Source organism: Ochotona princeps, chromosome 26, assembly GCF_030435755.1.
Source record: "Ochotona princeps isolate mOchPri1 chromosome 26, mOchPri1.hap1, whole genome shotgun sequence".
Classification (NCBI taxonomy): domain Eukaryota; kingdom Metazoa; phylum Chordata; class Mammalia; order Lagomorpha; family Ochotonidae; genus Ochotona; species Ochotona princeps.
The window spans coordinates 19597357-19617626 of record NC_080857.1 but is presented as its reverse complement, the minus strand read 5'-3'; the positions used below and the strand labels follow the sequence as shown (position 1 = coordinate 19617626).

General features: G+C 43.8%; 1 protein-coding gene across 2 annotated transcripts in view; it reads left to right on the top strand.

Annotated features, from left to right (window-relative positions):
• The window catches only part of PSEN1 (presenilin 1), a 49971-nt gene that overhangs the window by 15273 nt on the left and 14428 nt on the right, over positions 1–20270 (top strand). For both annotated transcript variants that reach the window (XM_058655219.1, XM_058655220.1), the window contains exons 4-8: positions 6219–6469; positions 7533–7674; positions 13814–13881; positions 17758–17978; positions 19914–20012. In XM_058655219.1, the coding sequence (XP_058511202.1) occupies positions 6219–6469; positions 7533–7674; positions 13814–13881; positions 17758–17978; positions 19914–20012 (781 nt within the window). The remainder of the gene's footprint in view (positions 1–6218; positions 6470–7532; positions 7675–13813; positions 13882–17757; positions 17979–19913; positions 20013–20270) is intronic.

Sequence of the window (20270 nt, the reverse complement as noted above, 5' to 3'; positions counted from 1 at the left end):
TTAGCTGCTGACCCGGGTGCATTGGCAGAGGACGGCATTGGAAGTGGGACAGCCAGAACTTGAACTGTACCCACATACGATGCCAGTGGTACAGATGGTGACTTAACCTGTTATACCACAGTACTGATCCTTACACTTTTTCTTATAAATAACCAGTTTAAATATGTAAATAGTATTCATCCGTATATCTGTAACATGATAAAATGCCTTATAACTGATTAGGCATGTTGACTATTACTAGGTAGATATACATTCATGAGGTATTCAGTGAGAATAGAATGTGATATTTGTGAAAATTCTTTAACTATATTATGTATAAGAAATTAAAATTTGGGGTGTAGAAAAAAAGCATTTATTTTCCTTATAAATTCACATAAGTTTTTATTCAGCTATACACAATTAAAAACTTAAGTATGTGACTGGTGCGGTAGCCTAGTGGCTGAAGTCTTTGCTTTGCACAAACCAGGATCCCATGTGGGCGCCGGTTCATGCCTTGGCTGCTCTGCTTCGCATCCAGTTCCGTGCTTGTGGCCTGAGAAAGCAGTTGAGGACGGCCCGAAACCTTGGGACCCTGCACCCTTGTGGGAGACCAGAAAGAAGTTCCTGGCTCCTGGCTATGGATTGGCTCAGCTCCGGCCCGTTGCGGTTGCTTGGGGAGTGAATGGACAGAAGATCTTCCTCTCTGTCTCTCCTCCTCTCTGTATATCTGATTTTCTAATTAAAAAAAAGAAAGTATGGGGCAGGCTTTCTGTCACAGCCCATTAGAGCCAATTAGAGCTCCCTCCCTTCCTCTCCTCTCCCCACTCCTTCCTCCCTTCTCATTGTGTTCCCTCTCCCTCTCCCTCTTCCTTCTGTTCCAGCTTCCTGTTAATGTGTACCCTGGGAGGCAACAGATGATGACCTAAGTGTCTAAGGCCCTGTATGGAAAGGCTGAGTTAAGTTGTGGGCTCCTGGCTGTTGCAGTCATTTGGGGAATGAACCAGAAGACAGAAAGTGTGTCTCTCTCTGCCATTCAAGTGACAATGAGTACAAAGTTAGCAAAAAAAAAAAGCTTTTTAAATTTTACATTTTTCCTCGTGGTGAACATTGGTACTTTCATATCCATTGCTGTTGGGTGTTATGCTGCAGGTATTTTTATATGCTCTCAAAAAAGTTAATACCTGAATATAGCGAATTTGTCAGTGAATCTAGTACACATGCCTTTTTAAAAAAATTTACTTATTTTGGGGGCCCGGTGTGTTGCCGAGAGGCTAGTGTCCTTGGCTTTCATGTGCCAGGGTCCCATATGGGCACCAGTTCTAATCCCAATGGCCTCTCTTCCCATCCTGCCTGTGGCCTGGGAAAGCAGCCGAGGACGACCCAACGCCTTGGGACCCTGCATCTGCACGGAAGACCCGGAAGAGTTCCTGGCTCCTGGCTTTGGATCTGCATAGCTCTGGCTGGTGCAGCTGCTTGAGTGAATCAACGGACAAGATCTTCCTCTCTGTCTCCTCCTCTCTGCCGCAATCCTGGCTTCCACCTAACCTGCCTTGTCATATAAAACTTTGAGAGAATTGGTAGAACATTGATAGTAATCAGTTGAGGCATTAGGAAACAAAATAGAGAGTTGAAACTTTATGTATGTATTTATATATTTATATACCTTTTTATACTTTTTAACCTTACAACCTTGTGAATGTGTTACCTATTTCAATTTTGCAGTTTAGAAAAATTATAGATTTTTAATCCCATATTGGTGCTGGTTTGTATTCTGGCTGCCATCCACCTCCCTGCTTGTGGCCTGGAAAAGCAGCCAAGGATGGCCCAAAGCCTTGGGACCCTGCACCTGCGTAGAGACCCAGAGGAATCTCCTGGCTCCTAGCTTCAGTTTGGCTCAGTTCCACTGTTGTGGCCACGTGGGGAGCAAACCAATGGGCAGATGATCTATCTCAGTCTATGTGTAAATATGACTTTGTAATAAAAGTAGGTAAACCTTTTAAAAAGTTTTCAAAAAAAAGTTAGAGGAAGGGTGTGTGAGAGACAGAGGAGCGAACAGTGGGAGGGGAGAGAGGGAGAGCCTGTCAGCGTTCCATAATGTTGCATTATCAGCTTTGGGTAGGGCTGGGTGGAGATGGTTAATGTTCGTTATAAACCGGAACATCCAGTATGAGCGTCATACCAGACCCACCCACCCAGCCTTCGTATGCCCTGAAACGATGACTGTGATGCCTGTAGTGAGAACTCGGCTTTCAGAGCCAGGGAAGGATGTTTGATTCCTGCCCCGACTGCTTTTGGGCTGTTTGTGTCTTCATGCTTCACAATGTGAACAGAATGAGAAAATATGACAGTGGTTTCTAATTTAGCAATTATTTAAATGCAGCTATCACTAATACTCAGATTGACATTAATCTGCCAAGTTGGTAAGGTTATTGAGCATCAATCACTGATGTAACATTTTTTTAAAAGATTTATTTTTGTTGGAAAGGCAGATCAAATTTATTGAGAGAAGGAGAGAGAGGAAGATCTTCCATCCTCTGGTTCATTTCCCAAATGGCTAACGGCTGGAGGCCAGGACCTTCTTCCTGTTCTCCTACATGCAGGGTCCCAAGGCTTTGGGCTGTCCTGCACTTCGTTCCCAGGTCACCAGCAGCGAGCTGGATGGGAAGTGGAGTAGCCGGGATACAAATAGTGCCCATATGGGATCCCAGGGGATGCAAGGCGAGGACTTTGGTCACAGGCTATCGCGCAGGACCCTGGATGTAACATTCCTAGATGGCTCAGTCACCACCTTCTCTGGGAAAATTGGTGAATTCTCTCCGTTCTTTTACTGTCACTCTCTGTCCTTGTCCTCTAAGACTTTACGTTTCTAAGATTGCCTTTTCCATCCTTCTGGGCTTGGGCCACTCCAGTGACTCACAGTTAGCAGAAATTATCTTTCTGGGAATATGTCTATTTTTTGCCCTTTATGCTTTGGAGTAATGTGCCGTTCTCATAGGGTGTGAGTTTTCCTAGACACTTCTGTGTGTTAGGGGTCAGTGTTGCTTTCTGCTTTCAAGCTGACAGGAGGGCACCAGTGCCTGAGGGCAGCTCCACCGCTCTTCCGCTTTTACCTGCCCTGTTCCCTTAGTTGTCATCCCCCATGTGCCAATTTAGTCTCTGCTCAAAATTTTAGCTTTTTTACTTTAGCTAATAAGGATACACAAGTCTCCTGATTGCTCTAAAATAACTTTTTTCAAGTTTAAATCCCTTCCTGTTATTTTTTTCCCTTCAGAGGTTGATTGCCTTAACTTTCTCACTTTTCATTCTTTCCCATTACACTATGACTTACGATTCAATTTCCCTCTTTTTTATTTCTGTAAAAGACCTTGTTGAACTTCCCTTGGCCCAGTCTGGTGCTGTTCGGCTTCTATGCTGTGTGAATGTTGATGACACCTCTTTCATTGTGTGGTTCTGTGGCTTCTGTGCTATTTCCTTGGTTCCTTTCCTCTTTGCATCTCTTGTGCTGGTTTGTTCCCATCACCTAGTGCTTAAACTTGTGGGTGGTTCGTACTTCTGTCCTTCATTGTCTTCCTCAGTTGTTGATGTTACGCTGGTGACTGATAACTCTAACTGTTCTGTTTTCTAACTAGACTCTTCCTGAAGTTTCAGGGAGGACTGGTGGCAGCAGTTGTAGATGGTTGCCCATGGCTCTTTCCTGAACTTGAAATTCCTTATTGTTAACTGCCTTTGGACTTTCCTGCCTGGGTGCAGGTACTTGAACTGCACCCAGACAGCATTCCTAACAACTGCTTCTTCCTTGCAGGGTGCTGCAGCAGTGCTCTCATTGCCTCAGGAGTTATTCCTGGTGTCCTTACTGACTGTTCTTGTAATTTGCAACAAAGCCCCAGGATTCAACTTCTCACATATCTTTATTGTACCTCTCCTGGTGTTTTTCTTTAAATTGCTGCTCTTTCAAGTTTATTCTAAGTAGAATATGTTCTGATGTGCTACTTCCTCAACCTTAACGATTTTTATGACTTTCTGTTGCCTACAGGATAAAGTTTAAAGTCCTTAGCAGGGCAAACAAAGTTCTTTACAGCCTGTTCCTAAAGTTAACTTGGGGATTTTTAAAGGACTTTGTAAGGAGCTTCACTGTTACCATAGCAGAGCAGCTGGAATATGGAATTGTAACTTGGGCCAAGGGAAGTGCTAGATGAATATGTTGAAAGTGAAATATGAGAGCTCCCCTGTTCGCAAATGACAGATTACAAAATCCTCAAGAGTTACGTTTCTGGAGGCACTATGTAGCACTTGGCAACTGTCTGAGTCCTCAGCCCTCGGGTGGTGGAGGGAGACAAGTCAGCACAGAGCACTGGCAGGGTACAGGTGTACAGTTAATGAAGAGTGATAGAGGTAAAGATGTGACGTGTCTTCCAGGGATCTTCCTAAGAGCCTTTGCTTAATCAGTCTGATTTCATTTTATCAGTGCAGTTTTTAAAAAGATTTATGTATTTTTCAAATTGGAAAGGCAGATTTACAGAGAGAAGGAGAGACAGGGACAAAGGTCTTCTGTCCACTGGTTCACTCCTCAAGTGGCTGCAAAGACTAGATCTGAGCCGATCCAAAGTCAGGATGCAGAAGCTTCTTCCCTCATGGGTGTTTCTACATGGGTGCAGGATCCCAAGGCTTTGGGCTGTTCTCAACTGCTTTCCCAGGCCACCAGTAAGGAGTTGGAAAGGAAGTAGAGTAGCCCAGGCATGAACCAGCCCCATATGAGATCCCAGGAGATACAAGGCAAGGACTTTACTCATTAGGCTACCACACCGGGTCCTATCAGTGAACTTTCATCCCTTAACTCTGTTTACTTGGCTGTGAGAAAAGTACTTTTTTTCCTGTTACCATTATTATTATTGTTATTATTACTCATTCTGTCCTTTATAAGATACTTTGAACAGTGATCCCAAAAATTAAGTTGAACTTGCAGGATAGATGAAGAGGATAAGACACTCAGCTAAAAAGTGGGATCAGGGTTAAGGGTCTGAGGAAAGTGGACCCTAAGAAAGGAGGATTCTAATTTCATCAGTGGTCACAGAATGAGAATGGTAGGTGGGGTGTGCGCCATCAGAATAAGGCCTAGGTCATCTCTTTGAGAATTTAGTTTTTATTTTGATAATCTTTACATAGTTGATTAGGGCACAAAGCATCAAGGGCTATAGGAAAGTGGGTAAGACCCTTGTTTTTTTCCTGTATCTGAGATAAGGGGGGAGATAAAGGGAGAGGTCCCACCCAGCCTCCCACCCATCCCTGGCTCCCTGATGTGGGGCATGCTCCAAAGGCACTGCTCAAGTGGGTTTGATGGGTCAACAGTTCTGAATTGCTGCCCATCTCGCCATTCTAAGTACGGTGAAATCGCTGCAGAATCCACTGGTTGACATAGTCTACTTTAAAGTAGAGTCTCCGTTTGCCCAGATTTTCACTGCCAACACTTGGCTGGGATGGATGATTGATTTGTTCTGTCCTGTGCCATGGTAGAGTTAAAGAGAAAGGGAGAGAAAGATCTTCCAAATACTGATTCATTCTCCAAATGCTCACAGTGGCCGGAGCTGGCCCTCTTCAGGGGCTCCCACATAGATGCAGTTGCCCAAAGGATGAAGTCGTTGTCCACTGCTTTCCCAGGGTGTAAGCAGGAAGCTGGATGCAAAGTGGAGCAGCCAGGACACGAACCAGTGCACATATGGGATGCCGCTAACACAGGTGGAGGCTTAGCCTACTGAAGCACAGCACTGGCCCCAGGATTTTTTATATAATATTTGAGACATTGTAGCTGTGCATGCTATTGTGAGAAATAATTCAATCCCTTGAAAATCATTGCAAGGACTTTAAAATCTTATTAATAGTGAAGTTATTCTTTGTTTAACCAGTATGAAACTGCATGAATTTGGAAAAGGCTAGGTTACTCTGCAACAGATGAAATTTGTGCAATTGTCTGTATTTTTAACTAGCTTTTGAGTACTCTTGTCCTGAGTTGCGAATGGCAGCAGAGGCTGAGTTAAGGCAAAGCCCAGGTAAGAGGCTGAGTGTCTTCAGGAAGTCGTGGCAGATGATCTGGATTCAGGTGGCTCGGCCTCAGTTTTGAAGAACCCAAGTAATGACTAACCTGTTGTTCATCCCGGAAGAGTAACAGTTACATTTTTTGTTTTGTTATCTTAACATTCTTCTAAGATTCAGGTTTACTGATGACATTTTCCTTGTGCTTTTAGAATGAAAACAGAGAACGGCCAGAGCACAGTGACAGGAGCAGAGTGGGTAACCCGGAGCCTTTATCCAATGGCCGACCCCAAGGCAGCTCGCGGCAGGTGGTGGAGCAAGACGAGGAAGAAGATGAAGAGCTGACACTGAAATATGGCGCCAAACATGTCATCATGCTCTTTGTCCCCGTGACCCTCTGCATGGTGGTGGTTGTGGCTACTATCAAATCAGTCAGCTTTTACACGCGAAAAGATGGGCAGCTGTACGTAAGAGGGTTTTGTTTGATTTAGTCTGGAGGCCAGTGTGACTTTTCTTGAAGGCCTCTGGCCTGAAGGGATTTGAAGGCTAGAGACTGCATCCTCTGTGATGTCCTGAAGCAGGTGAGAGGGCCAGGGACTGACACTTAGATGCTCTAAGTAGAGGCATGGCACACTACAGAATCCCGTTGCAGTCCGTGCCTTTGGGTATGGCTGCATGTTTCAGAGCAGGACAGTGGATCCATTGTTATTCTCCCGGGAATGGTATTTCCTTTTCTGCGTTTGATAGATTCAATTCCTGTCTTCCTTCCCATCCTCACATAAAGTGTTAGCTCTAACTGTAAAGGTAACTTCCCTGATCTCCTAATAGAATTAGGTTCTTCCTGGTGTTCTTCCTCATAGCACCTGTTCTTTATCTGTTTCTGAGATTTGCGTGTATATATGTATGTGTGTTTGTGTGTATTTAATCTTATTTAACACATGGTTTCTTTACTGTAAGGCCTGTGAAGATACTTTATCTCCAGGATAAAGTATATTAAAAAGTAACTTGGCAAAAATGATAGCTGCTAAGTGAGAGTGAATAACCAGTGCAAATTTGCATGCAATGGTGTCTTGGGGAGTTGTCTGCTGATTTTCTTTGATTCCTGATTACGTCCTACGTTTGTGAGATTGCAAATGTGTGATTGTTTACCTTTATGTCTTTTTTGTTTTGTGTTTTGAGTAAAGATTGTCTTATATGAGAGTTAACATATGATATTTGTCCTTTTGGGATTGGCTCATTTCACTGATCATAATGGTCTCCAATTGGGACCATCATAGTCTGATTCTTCAACAGGCCATGAGGAAAGAACTTGCGATGCACTTGTTATTTCAGTGGAAAGCAACACTAGATGGAGCTAGTGTCTGGTTACAAGTGAAGTCTGTGTATCTATGGTAGATATTTCCTTTCATTTTGAAGCAGCAATTTCAGAATATAGTTATTTTTCTTAGGGTAAGACTCACCTAGGTTGGTAAGATAGGTACAATCGATTAATAATTTACCTAGGGCTTTTGTGTATTGTTTTCTAGGATCTATACCCCATTCACAGAAGACACCGAGACTGTGGGCCAGAGAGCCCTACACTCGATCCTGAATGCCGCCATCATGATCAGTGTCATTGTCATCATGACTATCCTCCTGGTGGTTCTGTACAAATACAGGTGCTATAAGGTGAGCCTGAAACATGGAGCTTTGCTTTCCACCTTGTTCTTTTTATGTTGAATTTTCCTGTTGATTTACTTATTTATTTTTTGTTAAACATTTATCTGGGCCTGGCACCGTGGCCTGGCGGCTAAAGTCCTCGCCTTGAACGCGCCAGGATCCCATATGGGTGCCGGTTCTAATCCCGGCAGCTCCACTTCCCATCCAGCTCCCTGCTTGTGGCCTGGGAAAGCAGTCGAGGACGGCCCAGAGCATTGGAACCCTGCACCCACATGGGAGACCTGAAGGAGGTTCCTGGCTCTCGGCTTTGGACGGATACAGCACCAGTCGTTGTGGTTACTTGGGGAATGAATCATCGGACGGAAGATCTTCCTCTCTGTCTCTCCTCCTCTCTATATCTGCCTTTCCAATAAAAATAAATCTTTTTTTGAAGATTTATTTATTTTTATTACAAAGTCAGATATACAGAGAGGAGGAGAGAGAGAGAGGAAGATCTTCCATCCGATGTTTCACTCCCCAAGTGACTGCAATGGCCGGTGCTGTGCTGATCCGGAGCCAGGAGCTTCCTCCAGGTTTCCCACATGGTTGCAGGATCCCAAAGCTTTGGGACATCCTCTACTGCTTTCCCAGGCCACAAGCAGGGAGCTGGATGGGAAGTTGAGCAGTCGGGATTAGAACTGGCGCCCATATGGGATCCCAGCACGTTTAAGGCGAGGACCTTAACCACTACGCTATTGCGCTGGGCCCTCCATTTGGCTTTTGTACACACCAATGGGTTCTTTAGCCTAGCTCAACTGAACTTATCCCACTATCCAGCCCACACTTATGCTGGTGGATACCACCGCCTGTCCAACCAGACCTGCCCCTTACCCGGGTTCTCCTCACTGGTGGGAGCTGCAGTCCATCAGAGAGGTACCCATAGTTTCCTCTACTAAGCCTGCTTTTAGCTCCAAATCTTGCACTTTCCAGGTGGTTCTGTAATCTAGTTTGATTAGGCTTGCCCCCATTGCCAGCATTTTCCAGTTGATGCTGCGGCAAAGCCCAACCATTCTGCACTTACTCTGGCTCATGCATGTACCAGTGGATATAGTTGGTTTGCTCTGCCTGGCTCTCTCCCTAACCTAGCTCACATGCAGGCCAGCTTGTGTTATAGCCCTGCCTGTCCTGGTCGGCTGACGGTCCCAGTTTTCACCAGTGGGAGCAGTGGTTCATCAGGAAGTCCTTACTGCCACCTAGCTGACTAGTCCCCACCCTCTCTGGGTCTTTGTGTGCTGGTGGGTGCTGCAGCCCAGTCTGGCATGGCCCATTCCATCTTAGTGTTTTCTGGCTGGTGCCTCAGCCTCGCCCAGCCCGGCCAGCCAGCCCCTAGACCAGGTCTAATGTGAACTGATGGGTGTTGTGGCCAACCCTGCCTGTCCCGCACCCTGTTCTGTTGTCCTGGCTCTCAGATCTGCCAGTGGGAGTTATGAACTAGCTTGGCCTGGCCCACCCCTAGACTTGACCCACACATTATGCTGGCAGGTAACTAACATTACCTGTCTCCTGTTCAAACACTCCCTGGTAGGTATTGTGATCTAGCCTTGCCAGGTTAGCCCCCTGCCTTAACTATAGTGTGTGCCAGTGGGTGGTGGTTGGTGGTGGTTGATGGCAACTAGCCCAGCTGAGGTCTCCCACATGGATCGGTGAATCGTTCTGACCCAGAAAGGTGGTTCAGCTTTCTCCTCCAAACCACTTGGCTTCAGCCCCCTTGCTTACCTGCAAGTACAGTGGCCTTGTCAACAGAAGTCCCCTGGAGGTCATTCCTTCCTTGCATTATACTCCCTCAACTGTGTCCCCTCCCCACATCCCATACCCACTTCCCTCAGCCATTCACAACCCCTGTGCCCATGAGTAATGGGTTCCCCAACCTGGTCTTCTAGTATCATGGCATGCTGGCCTGGAACCCTGTGCTAGCCTGGAATGCTGCCCCTCCACCTAACTTGGACTCAAGCATGTCCATCTATGCAGTCCACAAGCACACCACACCGGCCTGCTAGTCTGGGGCCTTAGCACCACCCCACTCTGTGCCCACCTGGCACCCAAACAAGCGTTCATGTTCCAGGCCCACTTCTCTCTGCCAGCCCCCAGCCCAAGTTCCCAGGCCCCCTGATGCCATTTAGGGACCACCACGGCAGTAGCCAGGGGGCCTAGGCCGTGGAGTACTTTAAAAGGCATAAATAGATAATTAATGCTTTTATGTAATACCATGATCTGAGTTTTTCTTTTAATATTTTGATGGACAGCACATTTAAGATATTTTGAAGGGATATACCCTAATATCTGTGTGAATCTTCTGATTCCATCAGGCAGAACTCTAGGATTAACAATCCTTGTAAAATGGGATAAAACTGAGGAATTCAGATTTTTTTTTTTAAAGAATTATTATTATTGGAAAGCTGGATATACTGAGAGGAGGAGAGACAGAGAGGAAGATCTTCCATCCAATGATTCACTCCCCAAGTGAGCCGCAACGGGCCGATGCGCGCCAATCCAAAGCCGAGAGCCAGGAACCTCTTCCGGGTCTCCCGCGCGGGTGTAGGGTCCCAATGCATTGGGCCGTCCTCAACTGCTTTCCCAGGCCACAAGCAGGGAGCTGGATGGGAAGTGGAGCTGCCGGGATTAGAACCAGCACCCATATGGAATCCTGGGGCATTCAAGGCGAGGACTTTAGCCGCTAGGCCACGCCACTGGGCCCGGAATTCAGATTTTTGCATTTCAGTGTGTTACAGTAAAACCACCTGCAGATGTTAGTGTTCAGCTCCTGAAGGACTGACCATGCCTGGCCGCTGAACTGGGAGCCATTGCTCCCTAAACATCTGCAGTGAACACCAGAGGTGGGGCAGGGATGTTGTGCTGCGAAGAAATGGAGGCCTGTCTTCCACTCCCCTCTCCTCAGCTCACGAGACTCACTGCTGGATTTTAGCCACCTGACACGTGGCATTAGACTCAGTCCTCAAAGAAATGAAATTATTAGTGTCTCTTTAGGTTGTTTGCAAATAATGGAAAGTATCAACATTAGCTTTCCTGGTACTGGAGTCATCTCTTTCCTTCTGGCATTTTTCGGTGTAAAGTTTTAAAAATATGGTTAACAGTGTACTCATTTTGTGTCCCTTTTACTTTTGCATAAGCATTTTTTTATATTGTGACGTTTTTTAAAATCTTTGTTTCATTACACAAATCTAACTATATTACTGATTACTTCCCTTAGTGTCTAGTACACAGCATTTTTCTAGTTTTTGACTGTTACAAAAATAATGATGTCTGCATGCACAGACCTGTTTTTGTTTTTCAGATTTTTTTCCTTGTGGTAAAATCCTAGACATAAAATTTCTGGGGCAAATTATCTTCCTGTTTTTAACTTTTGGTATGAACATTTTTTATTTTCCAAAAGACTGTTACCAATTTGCACTTAACACTGCCTTTGTCTGCACTGAATTTTTTTTTTTTTAGATTTTCTATTTCTTTTTTTTTTTTTTTAAGATTTTTTTTTTTTTTTTTTCATTACAAAGTCAGATATACAGAGAGGAGAGACAGAGAAAAAGATCTTCCGTCCAATGATTCATTCCCCAAGTGAGCCGCAACGGCCGGTACTGTGCCGATCCAAGGCCAGGAGCCAGGAAATTCTTCCAGGTTTCCCACATGGGTGCAGGGTCCCAAGGCTTTGGGCCGTCCTGTACTGCTTTCTTAGGCCACAAGCAGGGAGCTGGATGGGAAGTGGAGCAGCCGGGAACCGGAGCCTATATGGGATCCTGGCGCGTTCAAAGTGAGGACTTTAGCTGCTTGGCCATGGTGCTGGGCCCCTGAATTTTTTATTTTAACATTTATTTATTTTTATTGGAAAAGCAGATATACAGAGAGTTGGAGAGACAGAGAAGAAGATCCTCTGTCCACTGATTTACTCCCCAAGTGGCCTCAACGGCCAGAGCTGAGCCAGTCTGAAGCCAGGAGCCTTTCCAGATTTCCCACATGGGTGTAGGGTTCCAATGCTCTGGGACGTCCTCAACTGCTTTCCCAGGCCACAAGCAGGGAGCTGGATGGGAAGCAGGGCCACCGGGATTAGAACCGATGACCATATGGGATCCCATTGCGTTCAAGACGAGGACTTTAGCCGCTAGGCCTCCGCGCCGTTGTTTACTTGACTCCTAATATAAAGCACCAAATAAACTTTAGAGTCAGAAATTCAGAAACCTGCTAGAACCTGTCTGAAGATAAACCTTGAGAATTTCTTGTGTCAGTGGTTGATTGTCATGCAGTGTCTATTAGAAGCACAGAAGCTTTTTTTATTTATTTATTTTTTAAGATTTTATTATTATTGGAAAGCCGGATATACAGAGAGGAGGAGAGACAGAGAGGAAGATCTTCCGTCCGATGATTCACTCCCCAAGTGAGCCGCAATGGCCGGTGCGCACCAATCCGATGCCGGGACCAGGAACCTCTTCCGGGTCTCCCACGCGGGTGTAGGGTCCCAAAGCTTTGGGCCGTCCTCAACTGCTCTCCCAGGCCACAAGCAGGGAGCTGGATGGGAAGTGGAGCTGCCGGGATTAGAACCGGCGCCCATATGGGATCCCAGGGCTTTCAAGGCGAGGACTTTAGCCGCTAGGCCACGCCGCTGGGCCCCACAGAAACTTTTAAAAAGATAGAAACTTTAAAAAGGCGGTTAGTGCACATCAGTTTTCTAGGTGGACTAAGACATTCTGAAGTCTGGTTTCAAGAGTTCAGAGTTTGGGGACAGTGGTCTCTCAGAGCCCTCAGCACAGGAACTTGAGCTTTAAATTTGCTTTATGAAAAAGGTCCTATCTTACTGCTTAATGTTCAGAAGGGGGGATACTATTTAGTTATCCAAAGAGGCTTAAAGTTTATTTGATAATTCAGAAAAGCATGAGATGAACTGATTAAGTAGGAAAATATATTGCAAATAAATCAATAGAGGGGTGTGTGCTTAAACACACACGCATGTGCAGGTGTGTGAGTGTGTACACCTGGACTTTGAGGGATCAGTGCCCTGGCACAACAAGCTGATCTGCCACCCTGTGGCAGCAGCATCCCATACTTTGCTCATTTCTGTCCTGGCTGCTGCACTTCCAGTCCATTGGAATAATTATGTTGAAAGCAGCAAAGGATGACCCAAGTCCTTGGGAGCCTACACCTGTGTGGGAGAGCCCAAAGAAGCTCCTGGCTTCTATTTTTGGATTAACTCAGCTCTGGCTGTTGTAGCCATTTGGGACGTGCATCAGCATATAGAAAACCTCTCTATGAATCTCCTCTCTGTGTAAAATCTCTTTCAAATATATAAATCGTAAAGCAACAACAACAGTGAGCAAATGGACTTCCAAAAGCTCATGAAAATTAGAATTGAAACATCAGTTTATTTTGGTGGAAAAATTGGAAATCCATGCACTTCTTTTTTTCTTTCTTTTCTAAAATAATGTGTATCCTTTCTCTTTTAAAGATCTGTTTATTTAAAAGGCAAGTGATGGAGATAGAAAGGGAGATACAGAAAGCGACCTTTCATCTGCTAGTTTACTCACCAAATGGCTGCAGTAATGGGAACTGGACCAGGCCTAATCCAGGAGCCTGGGTCTCCTTCCAGGTTTCCTGTAGTGGTTATCTTCCACTGCCTTCCCAGGCACATTGGGAGTGTACTGGATCAGAAGCCAAGTGGCTGGGACTTGAACTGGTGCTCCCACATAGGGTGCCGGTGTCACAGGCAGTAGCTTAACCCCTGGCCACAATATTGGTCCCAAAATACTGATTTTCTGTTATTTGTATTGTTTATTTTAAAAATACTGCCAAATTCCTACATTGGAAATAATGCCACTTTAGAATTTAAATATCATCTATTGATTCTGTTGGAAATTTTGCTGTTTTCAGAGGTATTGTTCTTAAAAATTTCACCTATTTTTCAGGATCTGTAGGTATCTTAGAGAAGTTTTGTTTTGGAGATATTTCAGCACCAAAGAGCTACGTATAAGTTTGTTCTGATCCTGTTTGTGTCCTGGCATTTGAAAAGCAGAATATTTACAAATAGAATATTTTTGAAGTAAGAAATTTACATTTTTGATAGTGTTTTTGAATTCTGTTAATTATGTTGAAATATGTTCTTTTCTAGGTTATCCACGGCTGGCTTATTGTTTCATCTTTATTATTGCTGTTCTTTTTTTCATTCATTTATTTGGGGTAAGTAAAATTTGTTTGAAAATTGATCTTTTCAAAAATCAACTGTATTTCAGCTACATACTGTCCTTAAAGTCATGTACCTTGTTGAGAATTAGTACCACACACATTTTTTTTTTTAAGATTTATTTTATTTTATTGCAAAGTCAGATATACAGAGGAGGAAAGACAGAGAGGAAGATCTTCCATCTCATCATTTACTCCCCAAGTGACTGCAATGGCCGGTGCTGCGCCAATCTAAAGCCAGGAGCCAGGAACTTCCTCTGGGTCTCCCACGCAGGTGCAGGGTCCCAAGGTTTTTGAGCTATCCTGGACTGCTTTCCCAGGTCACAGGCAGGGAGCTGGATGGGAAGAAGGGCCACTGGGATTAGAACCAGCACCCATATGGGATCTTAGCGCATTCACGGTGAGGGCTTTAGCTGCTAGGCCACCGCCCCGGGCCCCTCCACACTTTTTAAAATTTTTTTTCTTAGGAAATTTGTTTATTGGAAAGTTAAGTTACAGAGAGAGAAGGGGAGAGACTCAGGGTCAGTTTTCCGTCATTGCTGCATTCCGCAAATGGTCATAAAGCTAGGGCTGAACCATCCAAGCTAGGAGCCAGGGCTTCATCCAGCTCTCTGATGTGGGTGCTGAGTCACCTTCTGCTGTTGTCCCAGGCGCAGTGACGGTTGCTGAAGTGGAAATGGAGCAGCTGAGACTTAAACTGGTGCCTATATGGGATGCTGGTGTTGTGGAAGGCAGCTTTGTCTGCTGAGCTGCAAGGCCAGTTCCTTTAAGATATCTAAAATGCTTAGTACAAACAGCTACCTTGTCCAGAAATTTCAAATTTGCTTGATTTTGGAATTTTCACAATGTGGGAAGACTGATTGCGGAATCTCAGCTCTTGAGGTGATGAGTACTTTTCTCTTCAGCTACTGAAGTATCTTCTCTAGTCTATTTCTCTTTGGATGACCAGTTTTTCCTTCCAAAGCTAAATTAGTTTTTCTTCATTTTAAAAATAATAAACATGGCCTGGTGTGATAGCCTACTGGCTAAATCCTCACCTTGCATCTGCTAGAATCCCATATGAGCGCCAGTTCATATCCCAGCTGCTCCACTTCCCAACCTGCTCCCTTTTTGTGGCCTGGAAAAGTAGGCGAGGATGGCCCGAAGCCTTGGGACCCTGCACCCACGTGGGAGACCTGGGTGGGAGAGCAGGTAGCTCCTGGCTGCTGCCTTCAGATAAGCTCAACTCTAGCCATTGTGGCCGCTTGTAGAGTCATCTAGAGGATGAAAGATCTTTCTGTCTCTTCTTTCTGTATATCTTTTTTAAAATATTTATTTTTATTGGAAAGTCATATTTAGAAAGAGGAGGACAGAGACAGAGAGGAACATCTTCTGTCTGCTGATTCACTCAAGTGGCTACAGTGGCCGGAGCTAAGCCAATCTGAAGCCAGCAGCCAGGAGCTTCCTCCAGGTCTTCCATGCGGGTGCAGGGTCCTAAGGCTTTGGGCTATCCTTTTTTGCCTTCCCAGACCACAAGTAGGAAGCTGAATGGGAAGTGGGGCAGCCAGGTCATGAACTGGCGCTCATATGGGATCCCAGGATGTGTAAGGTGAGGACCTTAGCTGCTAGACTACTGTGCCGGGCCTTTCTGTATATCTTTAAAAAGACTTGTTTTTAAAATGAATCTTAAAAGAAAAACAGTAATTTTAGAAAGACATTCAAAGGCCTGGTGCAATAGCCTAGTGGCTAAAGTCCTTACCTTGCATGTCCTGGGATCCCATATGGGCACCGCTTCCGGCAGCCCTGCTTCCCATCCAGCTCCCTGCTTGTGGTCTGGGAAAGCAGTCAAGGGAAGCCTGGAACTTTGGGACCCTGCACCTGCGTGGGAGGCTCCTAGCTGCAAGAGCTAGGTCCTTAGATTCAGTCTCTCTTGTCCCTGGCCATTGAGACCTTCTGAGCTATTATCCAGCTGATGAACAGTCTTTGTTTCTGTCTCTCCCTCTCTCTAACGCTGCCTTTCAGGTAAATAACTTATTTCACTCTCCGTCCAAGGCAAAACCACTAGTGAGGACAGCTGGAAAAGCAGACCATAGCCCATGACATGGTGCCTCGATTGGGTAAAGAAGGGGAAACAGCATGTGTATGTCACTGGTTCATTTTAACTACTTCATTTGAAGGATATTAAATAAGCTCAAGTTCTTACTGGAAAAAAATTCTTTAAGAATACATGTATAGGGCCAGGCGGCATGGCCTAGTGGCTAAAGTCCTCGCCTTGAACGCCCCGGGATCCCATATAGGCTCTGGTTCCTGGCTGCTCCACTTTCCATCCAGCTCCCTGCTTGTGGCCTGGGAAAGCAGTTGAGGACGGCCCAATACATTGGGACCCTGCACCCACGTGGGAGACCCGGAAGAGGTTCCTGGTTCCTGGCTTCAGATCGGCGCAGTACCGGCTGTTGTGCTTACTTGGCGAGTGAATCATCGGACAGAACATCTTCCTCTCTCTCTCCTCCTCCCTGTATATCTGACTTTGTAATAAAAGTAAATAAATCTTTAAAAAAAATATATGTGTATACTTCTAATGATTGCTCTGAATTTATTTGTATGAAAATAATAATCTCTGGTCCAATGTTGAAGTGACTAAATTATCTGGAAACACCTATACTCCATCCACGTCAAAGAGTCGGAGTTCTAGTTTTGGCCTTGCTGCCAGTACTAGCTTCCTGTTTCAGGCACGCTGGAAGGCCGCCCATATCCTTGACTCACTGCCTGCATGGGTCACCCAGATTGAGTTTCAGACTCTTGGCTTTAGCCTGGCCCAGCCCTGGCAGTTTTGGGTATTTGAGTAAATAATACAAATTTTGAGAAGAAATAAAAATTATTATGTATGGGCTGCTTAAAATTTATTGATGTATGTTTAAGTTTTTAAACTTCCATGTATTTTTAACTATAAAATAAAGTCAGATACCTACAAATTTATTTTCATCTTTAATTTATTTTTAGTTTTAATTCTATATTGTTTCTGTTTATCTGAATAATAGACTTTCCTGTTAAAACTGTCAATTTAAGGAAAAAGCGAATTAAAGAAAAATGCTTAGTAAACATTAGCGCAGTTGTGGGCCTTGAACCTCACAGGTCAGATGCCGGCTCCCACACTGGATCCCTGAGGTCAGGACTTCCATATTCTCTTTTGGTTCCTGATTCCAGCTTCCTGCTAGTGTGCACTCTGCAGGAAAGAAGGAATGGCTCAAATGCTTCCTGCCACTCACATGGAAAGACTGGATTGAATTCCTGGTTCCTGTGGCCTTTTCCAGCCCCAGGTATTGTAAGCATTTAGGGAATGAACCAATGAATGGAAGCTTGCTGCCTCTGTCTCTCTCTGCCTTTGAAATAAGTTAAAAAAAAAAAAATCCAAGTAAGGAAAAAAAATTTATATGCATATTTACACAATTAATGCATGAAAATATTTAAAAAGACATAGTTGATGTAAGATTGACAAAAATATGATAATGGGATATAAATATCTAATGTTTGGGAACCACCATTCTCAACAATAGGGGATTACTTTATTTTTTACGTTTATTCTTTGAGGCAGACCAATATAGAAGAGCTTCCATGTGCTGTTTCACTTCCCCAATGCCTGCAGTATGCTAAGCCAGAAGTGAGGAACTTAACCCAGGTCTCTCACATAGGTGATAGGAATCCAGTCCTTGAACCATCACCACTGCCTGCCAGGGTCTGCATCAGCAGGAAGGTGGAGTCGGGCCCGGGCCAGGCATCACACCCAGATGCCTGATCTGATATTAGGCCAGAGGTCCGCTGTGAACACAATGTTATGATGAAAAATCTTGCATGCAAATCTTTTAAAAATCCCTATTTTTTTTTTTTTTTTTTTAGGGAAGTGTTTAAAACCTATAATGTTGCTGTGGACTACATTACTGTTGCACTCTTGATCTGGAATTTTGGTGTGGTGGGCATGATTTGCATTCACTGGAAAGGTCCACTCCGGCTCCAGCAGGCGTATCTCATCATGATCAGTGCCCTCATGGCTCTGGTGTTCATCAAGTACCTCCCTGAGTGGACCGCCTGGCTCATTCTGGCGGTGATCTCAGTATATGGTAAAACCCAAGCCTGACGTTTCACTCCTAAGAAATGCCTTGTGGTGTGGTTTCCATCTCTTCTAATAATCTTAACTTTGGGAAAATAGACTCCTGTTCTGTAGCTCTTCGAGCAATAATTAGGTGCAATATCTGCTTCGTATAAATATTTCAAAATTTTTGAGATTAAGTTCTTTAAAAGTGTTTTATTATTGCTCCCACTTGAACCCAGCAATGCATTGGTTGGAGACACTGTCAGACTGAAGACAGATTCAGATTCTGCCTTGTCTCTCTGCATCGTCCACAAGCTATTTCAGCTTTAATTCCATTCGTAAATTGTGAAATACGCTTCAGGGTTGAAACTCAGTTCATTTTAGCAATCAGACTTCATATTTTTATAAAGCATTTTGAAAAGATTATTCATTTAAGAGGAAATGTCAGTGGGCATGGCTGGATCTTTGGTTAGTTGAGATGTAACAGACAAGCTTCGCAGCCCTTAAATTAAATACACATGATGTTTCGAACAGTGTCTCTTAGTAAATGCTGTGAAATAAACCAGGCATTTATTAATATTGTGTTAGTAAGCTCTTACCGTTTGGTCGGGAATCTAACTTCCACATCCAATATTCTCTTCCCTGCGTTCTGCCAACCCTCTTGCTTCTGCATCTAACAGAAACGATTATCTCATCGTGGCTTTGAGTTCAAGAAAGTAAAGGAAAACTCTCTGTATCCAACATGTAGCACTGTGATTCTCAACTGCTTTTCTGTAAGGTCTCTAGGTGTCTTAATTTGTCATAAATGCTTTTTGGAAACTTCCAAAATAAAATTAAGCTTCATTAACTTTAACCTGTAAAAACAAGTGTGTTTATCACTTAGCAGCCCTACAAGGGCGAGTATGACTTAAAACCAAAGTAGTTACAGGATTGGGTAGCTTCAAACAAGTTAAAGATCTCATTCTTTCAAAGATAAAGAAATTGCCCTTTTCTTACTCGAACAGACTGAAGAAGTGGTGAGAGCTGAGATTCCCTTGCGTGTTTGTTTACTACATTGTTTCCTTGTTTTTGTTATTTTTTTAGTACTAACAAGGAGATTCAGCGACTTGGAGACATAAGGCTTTTTTTCCCCTTCAGTACTTCTAAAGGATAGTAATGTCAGCTCAAGCTAACAAGTCTTTTCTTCTTATTTAACTATATCAGTTTTATATTTTCAAATGGCTGAAAGTATTTCCTGTATTTGGCTGTGGAAGGTTATGGTGCTAGGATCAGGATGGTTTCGGCTTTTTGATTCTTCTCCCAGTTACTGTTCTCAGGTGAGCTGCTTCTCAATACCACATGTACTGTGAGACCTGAATATTTGAGAAATACTTTTATTTGGCAGGATCCTAAGGAAATACTCAACTTTAGCATGTACTTAAGTTATTATTTTGTTTCATTTAAATTACTGCCTTCTTATTTCAAATGTCCCTAAGTAATACATGTCCTATTTTTTTTTTTTTTTTAGAAAGAATAGAGGAATCTCATCTAACTTGTTCTTAATTTGGAAGGTTCAGTTAGTCCCTATTAAATACCTCGTACAGTAACCTCATTTGTAACTTATAGACATGATTTGTTTAGAAAGAACTTGTCACCATTTCCAGCTCCTTGAAGGCTGACAGGTGTTTTACAGTAGTTCTGTCTTGTTATTTTCTCTGCCTCTTCCTGTCACACTGAAGTCCTCGAGCCCAGTGGTGACATATGCTGTACATCTAGCCAGTCGCAGCTCAGTCCAAGTTTGTAGCACTTCCTCATCTCCACAGTTTACTTGCCATTTATTTGATCTTCATTCAACATCAGTTTGTTGTAAAAAAAACAAAAATAAAACATTAATCCTTTTCTTTGATTAATTCCTCTCTACTACCCTTTAATAGACTTAATCCAGTTCCTTTTACTTAGCACCTTCTGTTTCTGTCTTTTTCAGATTTAGTGGCTGTTTTGTGTCCAAAAGGTCCACTACGCATGCTGGTTGAAACAGCTCAGGAGAGAAACGAAACACTCTTTCCAGCTCTCATTTACTCATGTGAGTAGTTCTGTGTCATACTGACTTGGTAACAGGCTTAGAATTTATGGGGACTCAGACACATAATTATGGTCACTGTCGTGATACTTCTTCTCATCTTAAATGCATAGTGTTAATTGAACTTAGATAGATCTCTGTTTCCTTGCTAATTGGCTTTACAATTTTTTTTAAATATTTTACTGGTTGTTATCTTTTACCTGCCAGTGATTCAAAAGCGTTTTCACTATGGTTAAATATGAAGGAAATGTTTGGCGATTG